Here is a 23,650-nt window from a genome sequence, read left to right as displayed (position 1 = left end):
TCTTGTTTATGTAATCAGTACAAAAACTGACTCTTATTACAGGTTATGTGCTGGACTATTTCTTGACCAGGAACAGTAGTTTCCTGGATCTAAGCTGGCTGAAACGTTAGGCACACAGGCAATGATTGGAATAGCTTCTCTCATCTAATTCTTGGGGAAAAAAGCACATGAGCACATTTCCCAAAATGTCAAACTGTTCCTTTTAATACTTCATACAAAACTTTTGGCCATGACAATAATGTTGTCACTGAAAAATTAAATTAAATAAGAAATCATTTGAAATGTTATAGGTGAGAGAACAGGAGGATAAATGGTAAGCACTATACAACCATGCAAATAAAGTTTTATGGGGACTTGCTGCATTTTATTTTGTTTTTTTCACATACATAAAACCATATGTGCACTGTAGCCAAAATGCTTGTATTTACAAAAAAGAAATCAATATACACCAAAGAATTATAATACAACGAAAGAGAATAAACGTCCTTCAGTAATCCTTACAACAACAACATAGCAAGTACGAACAAAACTTATTTTTTAACACCTTGTAAAGATTTTGTGCAGAGATTCTTTTCTTACAAGGAGATAAAGTGTTTGTATATTACAAAACTCAGATGCACATCAAATATGCAAGCTGCGGCCAACATTCTCTGGGTGTATGAGGGTAAAAAAAAACAAAAAAAAAACACTACAAGCTTTCTGAAGATTTGTCAATGAAACCTTGTTTTACTTACTACATCATTACTTACCTTCAGTGCATTAAATACAGCTATGAAACATTAATTACAAATGTAAGTAAATTTGGGTTTTTGAAAAAAAAAATTGATGAGCTAACTCAAAGGGTGTGATTTCAAATGTAAATGGGTCATTTAACTCAAGCAACAAAGGTTAAATTCAAACTCTTGTAGTGTGACATATGTATTGCCTAAAGACCCAGGCTGATAATCCGCAAAGCTTTTCAAAACAAAATGCTGATAAACTAGTAACTGTATCCTCCTGAAAACACTGTTTGATAGTGTATCTAACTGGAACAACTTAATCTGGAACAAATTTCACCATATTTCAAATTCTTGTTGAAGCAACTTTGAACAAATTATCAGAGCAGCACCTTCAGGTTCAGCATTTGAGTTCTTTCACAGCATTAAACATTAGGTTTGAGAAGCAACACAAGCCCACAAGAAAATATGTCTCTAATGAAAGATAATATGGACTTGGAGGTTTTTGTCATAGTGATGATACTCAAATTTATGATCATTTCTTCCTGAATTTTTTTTTATTCTTTAGCAACGTATGATCTATGGGAACAATTTAAAAACAAAATTCCTTACTGAGAAAAAAAATGGTCCCTTAAAAAAAAAACAACAACTTTTATGCCAGTTATTATTGTACTGACCTTGCAGGAAAAACTGGTAGTGTATAAAAGCATCATCTGAACTACAGGTTCATTTTTAAGGGACAGAAGATGGGCAGTGCTGCTGTAGTTTAAGAAACAGATTGATAAACGAGATGAGCTCAACTTGGATTTATACATAGAGAGCTATATGTGAAATAAAAAAAACACAAAACAAACAAAAACCTTGTAATGACTGCCAATCCATACAGCCTCAGAATGTTTCTTTAATAAGCTTATATGGAATTGTCCTGTTTTTAAAAATTCAAGTTGTGTGTACAGTCTCAACTCTGCCTTTCTGGCATTTCTATCCAATCTTAAAAGTAACAATTCTTTGATGCTAATGATGTCAACATGCTTCCTGACATACTCCTCTGATAAGGGACACCACAGCTGTCTTCAGAAAACTGATCTCCTACAAGTGCATTGTCAGTGAAATTAAGTTAAAGTGTGGTACTTTTGGATTTTTCCTTGCTGATGTTGAATAACTACTGACCAGATGCCAAGTTCAATACCCTGGTGCTGCCAGTGAACTAATTCTGTTCCAGAAAATTACAAGTGAGTAAGTTGTATGTTGAAAATGTGAAAAACATGCAAAACCTGCCAGTGTCAATAATCTTGTTGAGAAAAAGCTCAGAGTTTGTGAGAGGTGTTCCAAGTCTGATCTTAAACATGGTTTTGGAGAAGAAACCCATCATGTGCTGAGCTGGAGCCACTATCCTATGAGACCAGTTCTCTGTCTTTGGTCCAAAACATTTTCTTCCAGTGCTAGTTCCACCTTCATGGAACCTCTGGTCTCTTGTCCAGGGACTGCAATGATTTAATACAATATATACTTTGCTGCTTGACAACTATGGCAATTTGTTAACACTTCTGATTCCCAAGACACCAGTGTTGCTCATGTTAATTTGAAAGCAAAGGAGGGAGAGAGAAATAGGAAATCATCCCCAAAAATACTTCTTGCCAATAGCAGCTAGTTTGATGATCAGTCTTAATGTAAAATAATAATAATCTCCATATCTTCCAGGCTGGAAGAGATGGTAAAATAAATTATATTTATGCTGACACGTATGTATATTCTTGCAGGTGTGTGTATTTATTGTGTGTTGGTATATGCCTGCTGATTCTCATAGCAGAGCCAGTTATTTATCCCAGCAGCAGCCCCGACAGGGCGTTCAGGTCTCTCATGTACGGGTTGTCGCTGAGGATGCGGTCGATCCGCTGCTTCTGGTCGGGGAAGATATCGTACAGCTTTCTCTTCAGCTCTGATGTCTCCTCCGGTGATCGCTGGGGTGGAGGGGAGGGGGAGGGGGAGGGGGACCGGCGGGGCGGGTGCCATTCAGGAGGACCGGAATGGGGCCAGTGCACTGTGGAGTGGGGCATCAGGGAGGGAGGGGGCCTGGGTGTGGAGGAGGGGGTCCGAGGAGCAGAGTGTAGAGCCTGGACATAAACTGGCTGCTGCTGCTGAGAAGACGGCCGGAAGTCTGGGGGTCTCAGAGGGGGAGGAGTGACTGCAGTCCTTCTGACAGGAAGAACACAAGCCCCAACAACAGTTCAACATTTGTAAATCACGATAGGGAAGGTTTAAAGATAAGTATTTACATGTTATTCCAATCATAAAAAGGACAGAGATCACAGGTTTCTTCTGTGCCCTAACCCTCACACACCTGTTCTCTTTTCGCAGGAAGACGTCCAGGTGAGGGCCATCTTTTCCCAGAGGGTCATCAGGGATCATGAAGTGGTCCTCCACAAAAGTAAACTGAAGCAACCTGTCAGTCACAAGGAGACAAACACGACTAATTCAGAAATTTGAAAAAAAGTCAACACAATACAAACAATGGAAATGCAAAAAAGTTAACTGAATAAAAATATGATTAAGAATATTCTATATTTTCTTGTCTCAGCTCCTCTCCATCTATGAAGAGATAAGTACCAAATCTTATCAGGCAACTTAATGTGTTAATATCAAGAATGAAAAAATTTAAATAATATCTGCGTTATTTACTTGCAAATTATAGGAAATTTTACCATTTGCTATATTTCAGTGCTTAACAGAACCTCTGATAGGAGCTCAAGTATATTAACAGCTACAGTATTTGTTTTGCCTAAACATGTCTTGTCAGGCAGTGCTTAACAGAACATATAAATGTATCATACAGTAACATAGTACATACAAGTAAGCATTTGATTTAGAATATCTGTATAGTACCTGAGTGGCTTAACGCAGGGGAAAAAAGTCAATCAAGATGATTGAACAGCCAGCTATCAGCTGACACATGAATGTTCATTTACTGCTCACATTTACCGTTTGAATTAAAACCAGTGTGCTGAAAGTACAGTATGTAAGTTCTGAACCTACAGTATATATTTGATCTTTTTAAAGTATTTTTTCAGCAAGTTAAAACTAAGTATGTAAAACATTAATCTTGTGGCAAATTAACTACACATTGGGATTCATGGTGAATTCTATCAACAGCTGCACTTTACAATTTGTAATTGCAATTTTAACATTTCTTCAATTTAAAAAAAATCACACATAAAAAGCTGCAAATTGCTTTGCAGTTCAGAGAAGCTACAATCACAACAAAACACCATGAGATCCTGCTGGACAGAACTACTGAATCACAGCAACTAAAAATTTCTTCAGATTTGACACAGTGGTCTGAAGTGGATGTATGTTATCCAACTACTCAGACTAGTCTAACACAATGACAAGCTAAAGAGACAGAGACTGAGGGAGAGTAGCCTATGTTAACAGTGACAGCAAGGAACAGCAACATGGGGGACAGCCGTCAGATGCTGGTTTCCTGTATAAATGGGATTTGTGTTTGTGTGATGAGTTGCATAACAACCAAAGGAGGGCGACACAATCTCACAGAAAAGTCTCCCTTTCACCTATATTCACTCTGTGTCTGGTGGTGCAGTGAATTACATACCGTAGCTGTGTATGTTTTTAATTAAGAAAGCTTTGTAAAACAATAATCCAAACATTCTTCATTAATATAATCAAGATGATGATGTTATTCCATGTACCAAAGTATTTTATCAAAATAGACAAAAAATGATCAGTACCTGTCAAGACCACTGTCAAGATATGGTAATTCAACCCTGCCATATAAATTCACCTGTATAACTAAAGCCACAGCCTAAATAAATCAACTCAACTACCAATACTGAAGTCTCATAAAATATTAAATATTAAAATCAAAATGAACCAAACCAAAACATTGCAAAACATTAAATTGCAAAACATTGTTTCCTTATGGACATTAATTTGCTCTTCAGGTTCTGTTTGTTTTTCCTTTTTGGCACTTTGACATTATTGGGAAATGTTGTACATAAACTGGCAGTGAATAAAAACTAAAGGGTTAGTACTGATCATTGCTGGCAGGCTGTCTTGGTGGACTTTCCAGTATCATGTTGGGTAATGGACTGTATAATTGAATGACTAACTGAGCTGTGTATACTTAACACACAATCACCTCTCTTGAATGATCTTGCGCCAGGTGTCTGAGGTATCAACAAAGTCCCTCAGGTTATCATTGGTTACAATAATCCCATCTGTTTTTTCTGCAAGGTGGAGCAGAAACCTGACAAGAGAGAGAGAAATAAAGAGTGTGTGGATTAGATATTCAGGATTTTCCCGGTGTTCAAAGGTCATATGTTTGTTCCCAGCTTGGCAGCCAAAGTCCACAATGGGGAATCCATCATTAGAGGAACACCTTTCATGCTGAGTCAAGATGAGTTTTTAAGTTTGTTCATTACTACCCTTCACAGTGATTTGGCTTTGAAAAACTCACCATCTGGCCTACATACTTGTGCAAAAATTACAAAAGTATTTCAGTATTTTAAATCACAATATACAGTTTTTATGTTGACCAGACATCTATTAGATCTGTCCTCGAGTAAGTGTGCTTATTCATCTCTGAAAGAAAAGACAGTGTGACTATAGTTGGTGCTGGACAGGGTGAGAGAAGATGACACTGTGAAATATTTGTGTGGGCTTTGGTGGCTTTGGTGTTCCCCTGCTGGTCTGGAAACTGGATCTCTTAGATACAAAGTATTCAAGTATTCATGGGCTATTCAAGGGCTGACATCAACCAACCAACCATTCACAATAACATTTACATCTATGGGCAATTTAGAGTCACTAATTAACCTGCATGTCTTTGGACTGTGGGAGGAAGCCAGAGTACCTGGAGAGAACCCACACAGGGAGAACATGCAAACTCTTTGCAGAAAAGCCCCGGGCGACCCGGGATTCTAACCCAGGACCACGACCATGCTGCCCTCTCCATAAAATGTGACTAGTTCAATCAAAGAATTAAGCCCGTGGCTGTGTACCTGTGTGCATGTGTGTGTACCTGTCATCATGTGAGGATATCCTCTGGCCACAGACCTCTCTGGAGGGAGTGAAGGACAGCAGCCTCAGGTCCTCTAGCTGGTTTAAAAAATGTTGCTCTGTAAGAACAATTACATTAATATTACATGAGAAAGAAGTGCCATAGCCAAGGAACGAACGAACACACACGCACGCACGCACGCACGCACGCACGCACGCACGCACGCACGCACGCACGCACGCACGCACGCACACACACACACACACACACACACACACACACACACACACACACACACACACACACACACACACACACACACACACACACACACACACACACACACGGACCCTGGACATGATTCTGAGGTTTAAATGTTATTAAAGCTTTTGACATTGAATTAATGTTGTATATAAAAAGTAGGACGTCCTTCTCATACAACAGTCTTAAAGCCAAAGTTGAGATATAATGTGCTTAAGGACAGAGCCAAAACTATTAAAAAAGGTATGACTTGATATGATAATAATTAACATCTGCAGCATGTGTACCTGTCGTGAGTCGATCTCTCTTCTGACGCCATTGAGGAACAAATACTGTGATTTCCCTGTGGCCCCGCCTCCAAAACGTCTCCACTGCCAGTGCTATGCCTCGACAGGAGAAGAACCGATGAAGGCCATGACTAGAGAAGAGGAACGACATGGTGTGATCAGACAAATGAAAAATACATTAGACAGCATTACAGTGTTGTTTCAATGGCTGGTTCCATTTTGGATCCAGCTCCAGGTTGACAAAATTTCATGTCAATGTTGATTAATTTAGTAAAACATATTTCTGGCTTTTTTTAATCACTTGAGTTACTTGCAAAGGACGAAATTTGTTGAGAGATTTGAAAGGATTTAGGTCCTGTAACTTGATTTGATGCTGAATTTTGATTTGCTAAAATGCTATGAAACCCCAACCCTATCACTAACAGCTGTGGTATTGTACAGTGGAGTTTTTTGCATCTAAAACATGCAACACATTACACTGTGGGATTGTTAAAAGACAGTAGTGTACATGCCACAGACACTACTTTTTTGTTCCACTGTGGAATTTTTGAGGGCACTTTACAGTGCATAAATTTCACTCTGAACTCTGATACTCAAATAAAATGATGGTGGATAAATATTTATTTAGCATTGGAAAAAAGAAAACTATTAGCAGGATAGCATTTAACATAAAACAGGCTTTCAACAGCTTCACTGGCAACAGAAGAAATGATAAACCTGCAAATTAGTTTAGTAACACTCAAAACAAAACAGTAGCCAATCACACACGCTGCACATCACACCATCAGCTGACCCAGATTATTGGTGGTGACGTTAACGGTCTGTACGCGCACGTCAGACAGCTGTAATCCAACAAATGGGTAGCTAGAGCAGAAAACCACAGAACAACACAAACAACAAACTCCAACAGAGATGAGAAACTCCCTTAGAGCAGCCAGCTTCCTGCTCGGTGAGGCCGGCTGCTCTTGCTGCTTGCTGCTGCCAGCCGCAGACTCAAAACACCATCCGGAAATGTTTTATTTTGAAATGGATTTTTTGGGGGCATTTATTTTTATTAGTGCATTTCGGTACTTTATTCGACAGTTTCAGTTGTATGCGTTAAAGGAAACTCTGCTGCATACGTAAACCTCAAGATCATCACCACAGGCGAAACAGATGTAGAACCGACGTCACACTCTGACTAGTGATAATCACTCAACCTGTTTTTACACTGGGGTAATTTACTTTTGGACAGGATTAATTTAAGGTGTGACGGTGTGTCAAATCTGTAATTAATGTGGTAATACATGATGTTTTTCTAATCATTGTTCAAGCCATTTAGTAGCAAGAAAACATAGATAATAATAAGTTTTTTTTTTGTAAGAATTTCACATTTTCATTGTGACAAACCATCTAACTGATGAAGAGGATGCCACAACAATGGCAAACTATTTCTAGAAGAGAATTTTGACAGCTGGAGCTCATGAAGAAAAAAAAACTAATAACCGTTAAATGAATGAAGCCTCTGTTCGCTTTTCTTTCTTCTTCCTCATCATATGAATTTCTATCAGTTATATCTGTGCTAGTTACTTCCTCGTGTGCTGTATTATTATCTTGTTTGATGATCTGGCCCCACATGAGCTGTGGTAAAGCAGAGATGTGCCAGCTACCAGCCTGGGTAGCTGCTTGTAACACTGCAAAGTGGGTGTGACGCAAATATTTAGCAAAATGAATAAAACAAAACAAAACAAACAAACAAAACACTGGCACAAATAATGATGCATCGAGCTGAAGCTATTCTGTTTAGCTACAGCTACAGCTGAATGTAGATGAAGTAGGACAGTGTACAAACAGTGCAGTACTGCCCCCATTAAATCATATTAAAACACTGACAACATTATCATTGATAATAAGTTGCAGTGCATACTTCATGATCATGAGAAAGCAAAAGGAGAACTGTGGAAGTCACTGAAAACTTTCCGTTATGAAGTCTGATATTGCTGAGGCTCAAGTGTCTGACCTGAATTCAGCATTTGATGGTGATAGCACTGAAGTGTAAACACACTGTGTAAAAGTGCAGATGTGTTTCACACTCACTGTCCAAGTATGTGCTCAGTGCACACAACTGATAACAAACTTGTTTTCTGTGACATGGCATTGCATACACAGACGCACACAGTAGAAAAGGCACACGCAGACCCACAGTCAAGAACAAGCACGCATGCACGCATGCACGCACACACACACACACACACTACAGAACGAGATCATTTTCATCTTGTGGGTCAGAGCTGCAATGCAAACTTGGGGGAAGTTCCACTGACTGTTGAGAGAGAAAGTGATGAATGACACCACAGCAGGGGGAGATTATGCAACCAATGCAATCTCTGTGGAAACCTGGACATCGCACAGCACATTAGAATAACTTTACATATCCTAACAACCTCCGCTGTGATCAGGGCATATCCTGATCGTCAAACCTGCAGTGGGAACTTTAACATTTACTTTAGGTAGGTGCGGCCATTTTTGATTCTAATAAAGAAAAAGAAAATTTACAGTTGATTGTCTTGTCTGTACTTTTACACAGTATGGAAAGCTGAGTACTGTGGTTTAAACAGACTATCAAGGCTTGTAACTGTTTCACTTTGCATTACTAAAGAAATACAATAATGATGAAATCTTTTCTCAAAACAGTCATTCATCCCATATGACAAAAGTCGAGCCAGAAGTGACCCGTGCTTTTTTTGGTTAGGCACACTTCTGGTAAAGAAGAAGGCAGGACGAAAGGGAAGAGGGAGGGAGAGTGGGTGGGACACAGAACCTGAAAGGAAGTGGTTGCAAAAGTGAGAAGTCAAGACAAGGTCATTTGGGATGAAGACTGTGATGAAATAATGAGCCTCAGATCAGCTCCATCCTTCCTTGTGTAATACACACAGACCCACAAAGTCTTTCTTTATTGCACAATTTCTGTATACAGAAACTATGAACATCGTGATTTTTACTAGAAAAGGCCTTTCTTCTCAAAAACACCCCCGTACTACACCCCCGCGTATCAATATCATGTTGCTTTCGCTCTGCCATGCACACACAAAAAGGTGATGAGTAACAACATTATGTGAACATGTGGGCTAGGTTTTGGTGCACCCACATAATAAGGGTTGTAGCTGCGACCTACGCACTGTAACATATGGTTTGTTTAGTTTGAGAGTGTATGAGTGTGTATGTGTAACCATGACTGCTGATGATGGTGATACTGATGGGAAGGGTCATGGCTTCACATGTAAAAGGAAAAAAAATGTGATATGTGTGCTACAGGTGTGGGAAATGACACCATTCAAGACACATATTGCAATTGTCATCACAGAAGCTACAACCCTCTGTTTTTACACTCATACCAGTAAGAAATGCTGAATCAGAGCTGGAAGAATGTGCTGTGATTTCTATTGACATACATATTACGCTTTTACTTGGTATTTTGTTTTTATAGTGTTCAGAGGAATGAATGGGTGATTCACCTAAAACATTTCATAAAAGCTAAAATCATCCCAGTCAAAACTAGTTCACTGGTTGTACTTGAAGCCTTATTAACAAGCCTGTCTTGTGGTCTGTGAGTGTATTCACCACTGCTATGGCCATCATGTGTTTTGCATGTAGATACTGAACCAGAGATTCAATGGTAGACTATTTCACTGGGTCTGTTTCCTACTGATCCTGCTTTTCGAACAGGTAGCACAACATTTTAAAACAATTTCAAACTGTTGTGATGCTAAAAATGCAACATTTCATTATATATTGCTGAATGTAAACTTTCCACACCTGATCCACTGCAAATGTTTTCATTTCACACTATACTACATTGTTCTATCAATGAAGGAAATAAAGTCTGAAAGAAATGACAACAACAACAACATCTTCTAAGCTGAACTAATATTATGTGCTCTGCAGACACTTGACATAAATAAACAAAGAAATCCATTTAGCAGCCCATAATAGCGTAACTACTTTTGAGCCAGAAAAAAGTATTTCACGCTCGTAATGATCAAAGCTGCTCATGCTCACTTTTGACAGTCTGAATCCCCTGAGTAAAAACTCAAACTAAGAGCAGAACATCACCTGTTCAAAACCTGACCTGGAGATGAAGGGTCATCCTGCAATACCATTCCTTCTGCTTTCAAAATAAGAGCTGGGACAGTGACATTTTTTAATCACCATATGGAGAGACAGAGCAGTGTTTGAATCGTCTTAAAAATCTAAATGCATGGATACTTAATGACTAAAAGGAGATCCAGTTTGTCTGTAAATGATCTATTCTTTATGCCATTATGACAGATTAAATTGGGGAGGGGAACTGCTTGAAAAGTTACTAGCTACATATCATTGAGGCCGTGTTAGCTTCACTTCTTCTATAACTTCTATTTCTAATGTGAGTTTTTGAAACAGATGTACGGTTTCCTTATTCCTCCTGTTTGCATTTTTGGACTAATTTTAAAACAGAAAATGATTAGAACCATTATCTGAAAAATATTCATGAATGGAAATAATTTTAAAAAGTAATGCCTCATGCAATAACAATAGGCATAGTAATGATAAAATCAGATTCGGCTCTTTCAAATTCATGCATGTGTACTACCAAAGGTCAACTTGCAGACTGAGTAACACTCAAATTTGTTTTGTTCACTTTCAAATCCTTTGTCACACCTGATCAAGATGTGCGATAAGAGCCCAGGTGCAGAGATGAGAGAAACATTATTTGCACATATGCTTGATTCTTACTTGCTGAAAATAATGCTATATTGGAATCTACAATAAAGGTAGACCTAATTTCTTTTTTTCTTTAAATTTCCTAAGAATAATTTGCCTGTACAACTGCCTGGGATGAAAAAGCCATTTCAGATTTAAATGTCCTTATTTTACATGCATGTAAAAGCACTGATTCTGCTTCATGCCAGTATAGAGTTTCTGGGTTTATCTGTGTGTGTGTGTGTGTGTGTGTGTGTGTGTGTATGTGTATGTAGACTCACGCCATTGCCACATTGCTGCCATCTATGATAATGTGTCTGAGGTCTGGACGTCCTGGCTCATTTGGCAGTTTCAGAGTGTAGGGAGTCCTCAGTGACTGATGGAAACGAGCCAAACCAGTTACTGGTGGTGCGGGAGGGTCATTTGCAGGAGGAGTCCTGGCTCCACCCCCATGAAACCCCATGTGGCCAATGGTCTGATAGGGAGAAGCTGAGGGTCGGCTGATGGGCTGAGCTGACTAAGGGCGAAAATAAGAGGGAAAGAGTTGTAAATTAGCAGATAGACCAAGAAGTGATTCATAACAAGAAACAGAATAATACATGTTCAAGCCCTCGCTGTGTGTGGGCTCGTTTAAGATCACAGCTCATTTCCTGCTCTTTTGTTTCAAACACAATTAATATAAAAACTGTCTTACGATGAGTCATTATCCACAACTTACATCCAGAAGTAAAACAAATTCTCTAAAAGTCAAGCAAGCAACCAAAAATGATTCATCAGTAGCAATGGTGACTAATTGTTTATTAATTCTATGACCACTGCTCTGACAATTCCCTGACTCTCCCAGGATTTTCAAAAAATCCCCAAATCCAGCAGGAGCCCTGGGAGACTAACCCCAACACTGCACCACAGTGCAAAGAAAACTAGCAATAAAGACATATTCCAGACATTTTCAAGATTTCATAAAAAATGCCCTTGTTTGAATAATATTGTGTGTTTGATATATTTGTTTTTCACCAAAAACCGCTTTCTTAAAACAACATCCTCTTTGTCACTTGTGGAAAAAAATCTTTATATATGTAAATATTGTTCATTTTAAAGTTTAACCACTGGACACAAGAGGTTTCCTATTTCACTAGAAATTCGTTCTTAGTGTTTGGTCACTGGGGATTTTAAGTTTCCACATCACACTCTAAACTAGTGATGTCATTGTGTACATGTGTTACACTGTGAGCACAGAGAGACTTTCCCTGTTCAGCAGATGAATGTGAAAACAGCCTTCTTGTATGAAACTAGAATAATAATACCTATAATACCTACACTGGGGTTCGAAGCCAAAGAGGTGGTGGTGGCAGTCAGCCACTGAGGCGTGCTGCGCAGAGCTGTCACACTCTCAACTTTAACTGATCCTCCTAAAGTCTGAGTCCCACCCCTCGACAGGTAGTCTCTCTGCGAGACGCCGCCCCCTCCACGTGCTAGGTAGTCTGTTCTGGATCCCGAGTGGGTGTCGAGGTGTGCCACCGTCATCATCCGGGACATCCTACTATCTGCTGTTTTGGTATCCGTGGGGATGACATCATCGTCATCGTCAATGGTAATAACCTCGTAGTTTCCTGCTCCTCCTTGAGCACTGGAGCTCCTCTTGATAGTGATTGCCTGAAATCAGATTCAGCACATCAACAAATTAACCACATCATTTCAAAATCACATCTTTATCAAGCTTTAAAATACATGAGATGAACAGCAGATGGACCCAGTAAGAGCAGTTACAGCATATGAAGCAATTTGTTGGAAATGATTTGACTTGAAGAGATGGAGAGATCAGAGTATAAGATGGGAGATAAAATGAGAAAAAACTACGGTTTTATCAAACTGAGAGACCACAGTCTTTGTAGAATACCTGTTGAGTGCTTGTTTCGCTGCCGCTGCACTGCCGCCGGTGCCCCAACCCATTGCTACTGCTTCCATACTGGTTGGGCTTAATGTTCTCTTTAGACTTGCCTGGGTCTACCAACACTCTGCTCAGCTCGCGCCCCTTCTCTTTGAGTCGAGAAACTGTAGAGGAGGATGATGATGAGGAGGGAGTGTCTGGGGCACGCATAGAGTTCAGCCGTCTCTCTTTTTCACCTCCTTTTGACCCCTCTTCACAACGCTTGGTTTCCTCAACAATCTTCTCCAGGACAAGGAAGGTATCTTCTGTCTGTCCTGTCTCCTTGACAACACGCTCTACCACTTCCTGCTGGTAACCCATTGTTCTGCAGAAAATTTTAAGAAAGTTTTAATAGAATTTCAATTTGAAGTATGAGACATATGAAAATGGTTCTAATTTCTCAGTCTGTCTTAACTATACTCACATGTACATGTTCAGATGTACATTACAGGGGCTATTGTTTCTCCTGCCCATACTGGCTGTGACTAGATCCCTCCCTTATACCAATACTAATGTAAAAGATAGGGGACAAAATCCACAGCCTTTTTAGTACAAAATTCCCTTTCTGGTTTCTATCGCACCACTGCCACGCAGCAAGGAAACACAAAAGAAAGCTTGTACAAAGAGCCGCAGATTTTGACTCCCATCTTTTAGATTGAAATTACATCATGAAGGTAACTATGTGTTCACACTTCACAGCCAGTATGGAAAGGATGAACAATTACCGCAAGTCTGTTTATGTAGATATGAGCATTTTAAGTTTAAGTTTTAAGACAGACTTGGGACAATATGAACCTGTGTTAACAGACCACATTAAGGCTGCAACTAATAATTATTTTCCTTACCAATTTATCTGCTAATAATGAATGCTGGAACCCAAGGTGACTTCATCACAGTCTTGTTTGATCTGACCAACAGACCAACACTGAATAATATTCAATTTACTATAATGTACAACTAAGAAAAGCAGTAAAGTCTCACATTTGAGAGGCTGGAACTATCACATTTTGACATTTTTGATGGACATGAGCACTAATTTGTGAACTGTTGTAGCTCTGGATCATGTCTTGCACTCACAGAGAAAGATAAACTACAAAGCTCACTTCACACTTCAAACTGTTATAACCTTTACCTGAAGAAATTGACCAAGCAGCGGAGGTTGGTTTCTGGGCTGACTGCCTCTCCATCATCTGAGATACCCTCACTAGAGTCCAGCATGATTGGGCCGACTGTGTTTGCTTTAGTTGAGGAGGAGAGGGATGATGAAGCAGAGGGCGTCTTGGATCTACAGCTGCTACTACTGCCCCGGCCCTCTCTGTCCCTCTGCCGCTCACGCTCTCTTGCTCTCTCCGGTGACTCGTCCCTCCGCTCCAGAGAATACTGTCTCTTTGTGTCCCGAGTCTCGCTCTCAGATGAGCGCCGCTTGTGTGAGGGCCGGGTGCCATTGAGAAGGACGCCCTCAGGACCTAAACCTATGCCTCCTCCAGCTGCTTTACTGCTGACAGATCCTATCCCAGTCCCCTTCTCTTCAAAGCTAGTGTCCAGGATACGGTTGGAGAGATCTGTTACCGGGGTGCTACTCTGTGAGCGGTCTTGGTCAACCTCTGCAATGCTGGGATGCAGTGTCTGGTTGAGCTGAGCCTGGAAGGAGGAAACAAAATGCCAATCACCTCAGTTAGGAAAGTATAGTCAAAGTTCCCCTTCCCAGTGAACCCAGAGACCATCAACAGCTGCTGCAATTAAAACAGACAGTGCACACGTCCACATCAAAATAAGTCAGCTAAAGTGGTTGGTTTTGTCCCAGAGATAGACATTTTTATTAACCAGAAACCATTTTTTCTCTCAACCAGACTCCATTGACAAAAACAGTAATTTTACCAAGCAGAACACTAGAGCAGCTGAAACACTGCTGCCTCGGTCTGTTAGTTTGTTAGTTACTGTGTGGTACTTTTACTTATGTAAATGATCTGAATTCTTCTTTCACCACATAAAGTCAAACAATAACACAAACAAACTAACAGATGGAGGCAGTGGTATTTCAGCAGCTCCTGTGTTCTGTTCAGTAAAATTACCCTTTTTGTCAGTGGAGTCTTGTAGTGATTGCTGGGTACACTGTTCTTAATCAATAATGATCCAATTCCAAAGATCTATGTCCCTATCAAGAGATCACACTGAGAACACATGATACCAGCCTAAAGCCGGCATATGTAGGCTAACATAAACTCTGCTTTGGAGTAGCTGTAGCTTAGTGTTTTTGGTACTGGAGCGTTCCTCTCTCTCTCTCTTTCTGAGACTGTGTGTGGGGGGGCAAACTAGCTTCTTTCACACACACGCTGCAGTAGCACCACGTTCCAACACTTAGAGCTGCACACTGGTGATGAAACCTAAATGTTTCACTTTACTAAAGTTTATGTTTACAATGGTCGTCATAAGTGCAATAAGTTGTTTGCATGTGAGGCTGGAAACAAGAGAAATTCATCAACAATATCTAGAAAGAAAGTGCATTTAGTTCATTATTGCATTTATTTCATGTGTATATGGGTCCTACTCCTACATAACCTCCATGATGACATCACCAGTAGCCTGTAGTTCTAAGAAGACAGTTGATGAATCTTTGGTCCTGAGCTAAGCAAGCTGTGTAATATGAGCAAAGTTATTATTAATATTAGTATTAATATCAGGATTATTAAGTGCACTAAAACAGTTATTTTTCATGCAAAAAACAATGTTTACTGTTTTTAGTTACCCTCTCTAATTTTGAATTTATTTATTATTTTTATTTAAAATAAATAAGTGCATTGCAGTGCAGACACAAAACGCACACTGGAAAAACAAGCCATACATTTTTTAATAAATGTTTAAAGTTTAAAGTTTGAGGTAATTTTTAAAGAAGTTTGGTGTATAATTTGTTATTATCATTAAACTATTACATTTAATTAGATGGAGGGGAAGAAAACTGAAAAACATATTGGCCAAAGAAAAATCAGCATCGTATATTGGCCATTGGCTGTCCCTGATCTCTAAAGATCGGCATCAGCCATAGGAAAACCCATATCGGTCAACCTCTATTGATGAGTGAAAAAAAGCTTTGTTTAGTTTCAAAATGTTTAATTCTTGAGGGTGTGAGAGTAACTTTATTTTTCAGTAGAACAGAAACAAAAACAACCTGTTTTGTTGTGATTAATATAAAATGACTCCTGCTGCCAAGGACAAACAGACTGTCACAGATAAGGGCAGGGAGTAAATTCACTTCAATTCATCCAATCAAAACAATACATACACAGGCTTCCCATTGTTTATGGAGAAGCTTACTGTGCCTGATAAATATAGCATACAATAATACCACAGCAGATGTATTTTACTGTTTCTCTTTTACTAAATTCCCAGCAGGTATACAAAAGGCGCCCTAGAGGTTTCAAGTTTCTGCTGTACTGAGATAAATCACATTTAAAAAATTATACACTAACCAGGGAGGATGTGTTTGTGCTGGTGGGGCTGTGAGCCAGTCCCAGTAACTCTTCCTTCAGGGCACTGGGCAGCAGAAGAAGCTCCATAGTGTACTTATCATCCCTTTCCTCCACAAAGGACTTAAACGCTCGTTTCACGGCTGGCTCTCTGTCGCTAGGTAGACTTCGCTTCTCCTGGACACAAACACACATACACACAGTGTGTGGTAGCACATAGTGTCATGAGATATTGCTCCTTATCTTTTAAATTGGGGTGCAACTACTTACTATTTACGTTCTCAGTTAAAAGGTTCTTAATGTGCAAAAATGTCCTTTAGGCCACACTTGTGTGTAATAAATCTGTGTATGATGACAGACTATCAGGACTCCTACCTGGAATAGTGCTACAAACTGCTGAACTCTGCTCTGGGCCATCACGACAGGCTCAGCACGGCCCAACAGCCGCAGGCGGCCTGGCTCGGGCACCTGAACCTCTGCACTTGTGTCCCGTATGAGCCTGTCCAGGAAGAGGCCCCGAGCGCCAGCAAAGATACAGTGCATGTCCACCGGGTATCGCTCCTCTTTCTGCAGCTCTGGGTCACAGAGTCCTCTAACATATTCCTGCATGTCAAAGAGAAGACAGTGACAATAGCACCATTAATTAAACAACTATATATTTTTTTAAAAAGTGGCCTTAACCTAAAACAAAAGCACACACAAATAATCTGGTAAAAACTTCAGAAGCCCAACAGATCTCTCAAGAACACAACTTTTGTGGCACATGTTCCTAAAATATATATACATGACATTAAACAAAATGAAATGTATACAGGTATAAAGAAAAAGTATGTGAACCTTTTGGAATTTCATGGTTTTCTGCATTAATTTGTCATAAAATGTGATCTGATCTTCATCTAAGTCAAGGGTATCGACAAATCTAATGTGCCTAAAATAATAAGACAAAAAAAATTCTGACCTTTCTTGTTTTTATTGAGAGCAACCATAAAAACCTCATAGTGCTAGTGGAAAAAGTATGTGAACCCTTGAATTAATGACCTCAAAAAAGCTAACTGGAGTTAGGTGTTAACATACCTGGAGTCTTGTTAAGAAAATTAGTTTGGAGGTGTGGACTAGAGCTACTTACTGATAAAAACCACTCAAACTTTCTGAGTTTGCTCTGCACAAGAAGAATATACTTATGTGAGCCATGCCTCGCCAAAAAGAGCTTCCAGAGGAATTGTTGATTTACATAAAGCTGGAAAGGGTTATAAAGCAATTTCAAAGACTTTAGAAATTCACCAGTCTACAGTTAGGCAAACAATCTACAAATTGTGACACTTTAAGACCTGTGGCTACTCTACCGAGAAGTGGGCTCCCAGTCAAAATGACAACAAGAGCACAACAAAGACTCACCAATTAGGTAAAGAATCACAGCCAAAGATTTAAAGGTGTCATTGGAGCTGGCTAACATCTGTGTTCATGAGTCTACAGTACATAAAACACTGAACAAGGAGGGTGTCTATGGCTTTGCTGCACGCCTGAAGTTTGCAAAAGAGCATACTGACACTCCACAGCAGTATTGACAAAATGTTTTGTAGACTGATGAAACTAAGACTGAACTATTTGGAAAGAACATGCAGCACTACATCTGGCGTAAACGGGACACTGCATATCATCATGAAAACATCATCCTAAGCCGTAAAGTATGGTGGAGGAGACATCATGGATTTGGGCCTGCTTTGCTGCATCAGGGCCTGGCCAGTTTGCAATCACTGAGGGGAAGATGAATTACCAATTGTATCAAAAAATTCTTCAGGATAATGTGATAATGTCTGTACGTCAGCTGAAACTGTGTAGAAGTTGGGTGATGCAACAGGACAATGATCCAAAACACCACGAGCAAGTCCACAACAGAATGGCTTCAGAAAAACAAAATCCGCCTTTTGGAGTGGCCAAGTCAGAGCCCAGACCTCAATCCAATAGAGATGCTATGGAATTACTTGAAGAGAGCCATACACATGAGACATCCAAAGAATATGACAGAGCTAAAGCAGTTCTGCCAGAAAGAATGGGCTAAAATTCCTCCTGAACAATGTGTAGGTATATATTTGTCAATAGCCTTGACTTTGATGAAGATCAGATCACATTTTATGACAAATGAATGCAGAAAACCATGAAATTCCAAAAGGTTCACATTCTTTTTCTTTCCACTGTATATTACAGGGCTGGTGCAAACATTACTGGTATGTGGTCAGAAGCACACACCCGTCCGCACACTTCACTGTAGGGCAGTAAAGCTGACACGTGCTGAAACTAAACTCTTGTCATTGATTCAGGGAATCTCCTAGCTATGGGAAATGTTTGGATGAATCAGCTGAAGGTGGGTGCAGTGACTTCCTTCCAGATACTGTGTCACATTTCTTTAGGGTTAATGTGTTAAACAAGAAAAAAAGACTACTGAGTGTAAAATGACTCAACGATGACGCAGTGGGAGTGAAAAAAAAAGAAGAAAGAATATCAGACTTTTAAGAGAACCGGATCACAAATATTTGGGTGTGGCTTTTAAAATGAAACAACCAGTAAAATTGGTTGGGATATCCATTAGGTCTGGCCCTTTGCTATAACCAAATGCTTGAGAAAACCTTGATGCGAGAAATAAAACATATACATTTTAGTTTAGAATACATTTTTGGAAAGAAACATGCTTGCAGTAAATTTACTTAATTTTGTGATTTTTAGGCATATAGAACAATTTTGTATGTGACTGATGAGCTGGCAATAAGGTCTGTGGATTATCTGCAACAATGAGAACACGGTTTCTTGTCAGAACAGTCCTTGTCAGGACTCTTGCTTGTTTAAAAATGTAATTTTCCAGTGATCAACAGATGAAACTTCATTTGCATCAGTTTTTATTGGGATGATGGCAAAAAGAAAAGAGGGATATTTAAAAACCAGGACAAATATTATTGGAGATATTGTTGAAGGTACAGGAGAAAATATGTTTTCCCCAGTAATTTAGGTAAATCAACCCCTTCACAAGAAATGATCACACCTTTACTACACACCTTTTAGTCTTTGCCCAACCTAAATTTCCCAACTTGCCAGGACAGGCACGACCAAATGACACCATAAAAACTAGCCCTAAAACCACTCAAAACAGATACTTTACAAGCTTACTCCTCACTCTGATGAAATAGTTACAGTTTATCCATGAGCCAGCGACAACATTTGGGGCTGATATCAGAAACAAACATTATAGATGAAGATGGAGAACAAGGAGGCTAAATTTATATTTAGTATTTAATACTCTGTGACAGTGACTAATTGGACAAAAACTATTCTGACAACATACTTTTGATTTAAGTGCAGTGATATTGTTATATTTAACACAGGGACCTCTAAGACCTACTAAAATCTACCTGCACTCCTTAAGATAACAGTTACAGTCAGGCATGTCACCTCATGTGAGTAACTTGTCATTTCTACACCTCCGTTATTGCACAGATTACATACAAACACAGCATAAAGTGTGAATCAGTGACCTTTAGAGGTGCTGGTAGAAAGAGTTGATGCCCTTGGATAAAGCCAGGCTTGCTGTTTCCCCATGTCCAGTGTTTATTCTGAGCTAAGCTAACTATGTTGGCTCCAGCTACATATTAAGTGTACAGATATGAGACTGGTATTGATCTTCTCATTTAACTCTCTGCACTTCCTGAAGATGTTGAATCATTCCTTTAATTTAGCCACCTCTCCTTCTGTTTTCTGTCAAAGCCAAAAAAAAAAACACCACAAAGCAATACATCACATATTCAGGTACAACAACCAAAAAGTTTGCCAATAAAATTAAATACAGTCATTCACAAACTGTATTTCCCCTTCTGTAAGTACAGCAAAGAGCTTTACACTGCCAACTTTCTGACATTCTGAAACGTCAGCAAACTGTGGCAGATTGTTGAAAGAGAAAATAAAAATAGTTGTTGTCGTGGTTGGTTGGCTGAAAACCTATGAAACTAGTTTACAGGAAAAGCAGTCATTGGATTAATGGCAGTGATTTCCCAAACTAGAGGAAGCCATACCAATGTAACTTGGTATGAAGCCATACCAGTGTAATTTGTTATGGCTATAGAGGAAGCCATTTATGACTCCTCTGTCATTCTCATGATAAACTGAACATGCAACTGACAGTGAAATGACTTTTTCCACGTCACATTCTCGCTTGACTGGCAGAGCTCGGAACAGCTGGTTACATGAAGAGCAGCTTACGCACAAAAGTGAGACTCATGTCACAAGATACAGAAGTGTGAAATTTTCTCCTGTATGGGAAATCACACTGAAAAAAAAATCTACAGATATTGACATCTATTTTGTAGTGTATAATCTCTAAATGCATCTTTTCAAATTGACAGCTGTGTTTCACACTGACCTTTAGTGTCAGATGATATGATTCAGTCACACTGAGCATTGTTAATCGAGGAGTGCTGCTGCACTTTCTCACAAATTTAGATGTCACATAAAAATGGACCTATGGCGTATCAACAGTCTTTGAAGTGGTATAAGATGATCGTCAGAAAAAACAACTTATGTGTAAATTTCATGATGGTTTGATTATTCTTTCAGATTAAGTGCATGATACACAAAGGCAGATGTTAACGAATACACATGATGAATGATCACTGTAATCTATCAATCTAGAAATCAGACACAGTCCTATAATAAAACTGCAATAACACAACTTCCTATATGGAGATCCCCTACACCAAAAGTTCTATAAATTGTAGTTTCTAGACAAAAAACTTTATTTGGAGGTAAGTGTTGCATTAATGATATTAATACAGTACAGTGAACTTAATAACTAGGTCATCAGGATAAGATCCATAATTCAAGCACAATATCAGACAATATGTCATATGTGTGCATATGTCACCCAAATGGCAAAATACATTCTCAAATGAATTTAATCACATGACTGACAGGGACAAAAAATTCAGCTATGTATTGTGTTTTATTTATACAGTATACAATATTACGTTATGTTTGCTTGCCATAGTGCAGCTGAAACAGTTCAATGGCTCACTTTCTGCCAATTCTTGCTTTTGCCTGTTTATGGTTGCTTGACATTTAAACAATGGTGCAAAAACTATATGCTTTGTTTATAATAATGTTAATGTTTGATCACAGTTCATTCTCCTATTAAAATGAATAGTGGCGCAACAGTTTGTTGATTTACCAATGTGTCAATCAACAGAAAATGAATCTGCAGCTATTCTGATAATCATATTTTAGTATTTTCTTTTTAAGCAGACATGTCAGTAGTTACTGGTTCCAGGTTCTCAATATTTTTACATTTTATTTAAATAATTGTTTGTTGCAGCACTAAACAAAAGCAGTTAGCCAATTTTAAGTTTCCCACATCATAACTTCCTTTAGGTTGTTGTGTAATGTAGCCCTTCCACAGACTTGCTAGTTTTGTGAAACCATCCTTACTGTGACTGTACTGTATTGTAACTTTGCCTCCTATTTCCTCCCACAATCACACACTTTACTTGTTAATACTTTAGTAAATATCTTTGTTTCACAAAACTGTACAGAGAGGTAAGTGTAAGTGTATGTGGCAAACTTTACAGTTGAAACTTATTTAACAACAGACAACAGCAATAAGTTCACATGTTCACATTTAATGTTCTACAGCCATAAACTAATCTAATTCTAAATCATTTTGAAACTAAAATGACTTGTCCGTGATATTGTCCAACTATAAACCCACTGATTCAAATGTCATGACATTTGTGACTAGATACCACAGTGTAAAATGTGTTGATATTTTAGGAACGTTATGACTGCTGTTACTTTCATAAATGATTTTCTCTGAGCTAGAATTGGGTGATATTATATCTAAGAAAACAGTGTTTATACAGCAGATGTGGTGGTCAAGTGGGCAGAAATATTCATTGTTTTTATCCCTTAGCTTACAACAACCTAAACAAAGTTATCCCCCTTTGTTGTGCAGCCTTTATAGACAAGGAGAAAACACACACACACACACACACACACACACACACACACACACACAAATTAAAACCATATCTGATCTAAATACTGTATTATCTCCAAGCTCTGATGTTACATCCTCGTGGGAACAGAGGAGACTGGTGCCAGTCACAGGAGCCTGATACACCTGTTCACAGTGAGCGGTACAGCCGGCCACCATGGCTTTGATATAACCTATGTGTCACGGTGGACTGCTGGTTAATGTCAAGAACATGCAAGTGAAACTGAATTAAAGAACCTCACCTTTGCCTTTGACACGTCGTCTCTGTTTCCCCTGAGCTGCAGCCATATCTGCCGTGATGTTTTGCTGCCGTGTGGCTGTCCCGTGTGGTCCAAAAGACCGATAATGGTGAACGTTACTTTGAAAACCTGCTCCACTCGAGGCTTGGCACATTTTAGCTCTTCCTCTTTATCCTCTAAGACTGTAAACTCGTCCACGGTGGGGGCCTCTTGCTGCTGCCTGCCGGCTGACGCAGGGAGCCTGTTGCTCGGCTGTTCCGGGCACGTTAGCTCGGTGACTCGTCTCATCCCGAGGAGGGGCCGCGTTGTTGACATTCCGCCTCTCGGTCTGACCGTCGCCCCTGACAACGACGTCTCAATATTCAAACCTCTCGGCACCGTTGGGAGTCTTTGGCATTTTCATAGCCTCTTATGGTGTGTACTCCAGGGGTAACGCAGCGACGTTTACAGTGCCTAACGACATGAACACAGAGGTAGAGCTAGCTAATAACTCGGAAGCCCCAAGTGACGTATCCGGAAAGTCCCAGTGATGGCGTCATCAAAACACGACAGTTAAGTGTGCTCCTCACAGCGAATCCACAGATGGTTATCAGATTAGGTGTTAACAAACAAACTATCAAAACGCAGACGCAGAGTGACCTACATTCTTACGACATCAAACCATAGATCAAAATTCTGTGAGATGAAACGTCTTTGTATTACCACCAACGAGATTGGACAGCGTTTGTTTTGAGGAAATGATCAACTGACAGCCGCTTAGTCGAAAGTGAGTGTGCAGCCCTTCAGGCCCAGACAGGTCATACAGTCCGAAACACTGCAGCAGAAACATGCGCAGCTTTGCCCTCCCGTGGTTGTGCGAAGTCATTGCATCTTGCAGTCAGCACAGCAGGGGTCCCCAGTCATTTCAGTCACAGACCAGCTCCTTCAGCACGCACAGCTGGAGTACCTACTTGGCAAAGTGTGTGTCTCTCTCAGGAACCCGACAGTTC

At 39.6% G+C, this 23,650-nt stretch overlaps 1 protein-coding gene across 2 annotated transcripts; it reads right to left on the bottom strand.

The window, feature by feature from the left end:
- Window positions 1-342: 342 nt before the first annotated feature.
- n4bp1 (nedd4 binding protein 1) lies at window positions 343-23,425 on the bottom strand. Of its 2 annotated transcripts, none has more exons than XM_018703581.2 (12): window positions 22,665-23,425; window positions 16,767-16,994; window positions 16,395-16,568; window positions 14,060-14,568; window positions 12,898-13,252; window positions 12,318-12,653; window positions 11,282-11,517; window positions 6,282-6,412; window positions 5,755-5,851; window positions 4,873-4,980; window positions 3,058-3,159; window positions 343-2,909 (listed from the first exon to the last, which is right to left on the bottom strand). In XM_018703581.2, the coding sequence occupies exons 1-12, from the start codon at window positions 22,974-22,976 to the stop codon at window positions 2,537-2,539; spliced, it is 2,961 nt and encodes a 986-aa protein (XP_018559097.1). In that variant the 5' UTR covers window positions 22,977-23,425; the 3' UTR covers window positions 343-2,536. The 2 variants fall into 2 exon arrangements, with proteins under 2 accessions (XP_018559097.1, XP_018559096.1); XM_018703580.2 differs by having other exon boundaries at window positions 343-2,912; window positions 22,665-23,424.
- Window positions 23,426-23,650: the final 225 nt, after the last annotated feature.

This window comes from Lates calcarifer, linkage group LG10, assembly GCF_001640805.2.
Source record: "Lates calcarifer isolate ASB-BC8 linkage group LG10, TLL_Latcal_v3, whole genome shotgun sequence".
Taxonomy (NCBI): domain Eukaryota; kingdom Metazoa; phylum Chordata; class Actinopteri; family Centropomidae; genus Lates; species Lates calcarifer.
This window is presented reverse-complemented; position numbering and strand designations above follow the sequence as displayed.

What these genes read in the sequence shown, in the direction of transcription:
- n4bp1 (XM_018703580.2), bottom strand. Translation starts at nt 22,976, where the DNA reads ATGTCAACAACGCGGCCCCTCCTCGGGATGAGACGAGTCACCGAGCTA. An exon ending in GCACAAACACATCCTCCCTG is followed by an intron (nt 14,569 to 16,394) that starts GTTAGTGTATAA and finishes TCCTCCTTCCAG; the next exon opens with GCTCAGCTCAACCAGACACT. An exon ending in GCGAAACAAGCACTCAACAG is followed by an intron (nt 12,654 to 12,897) that starts GTATTCTACAAA and finishes ATCTGATTTCAG; the next exon opens with GCAATCACTATCAAGAGGAG.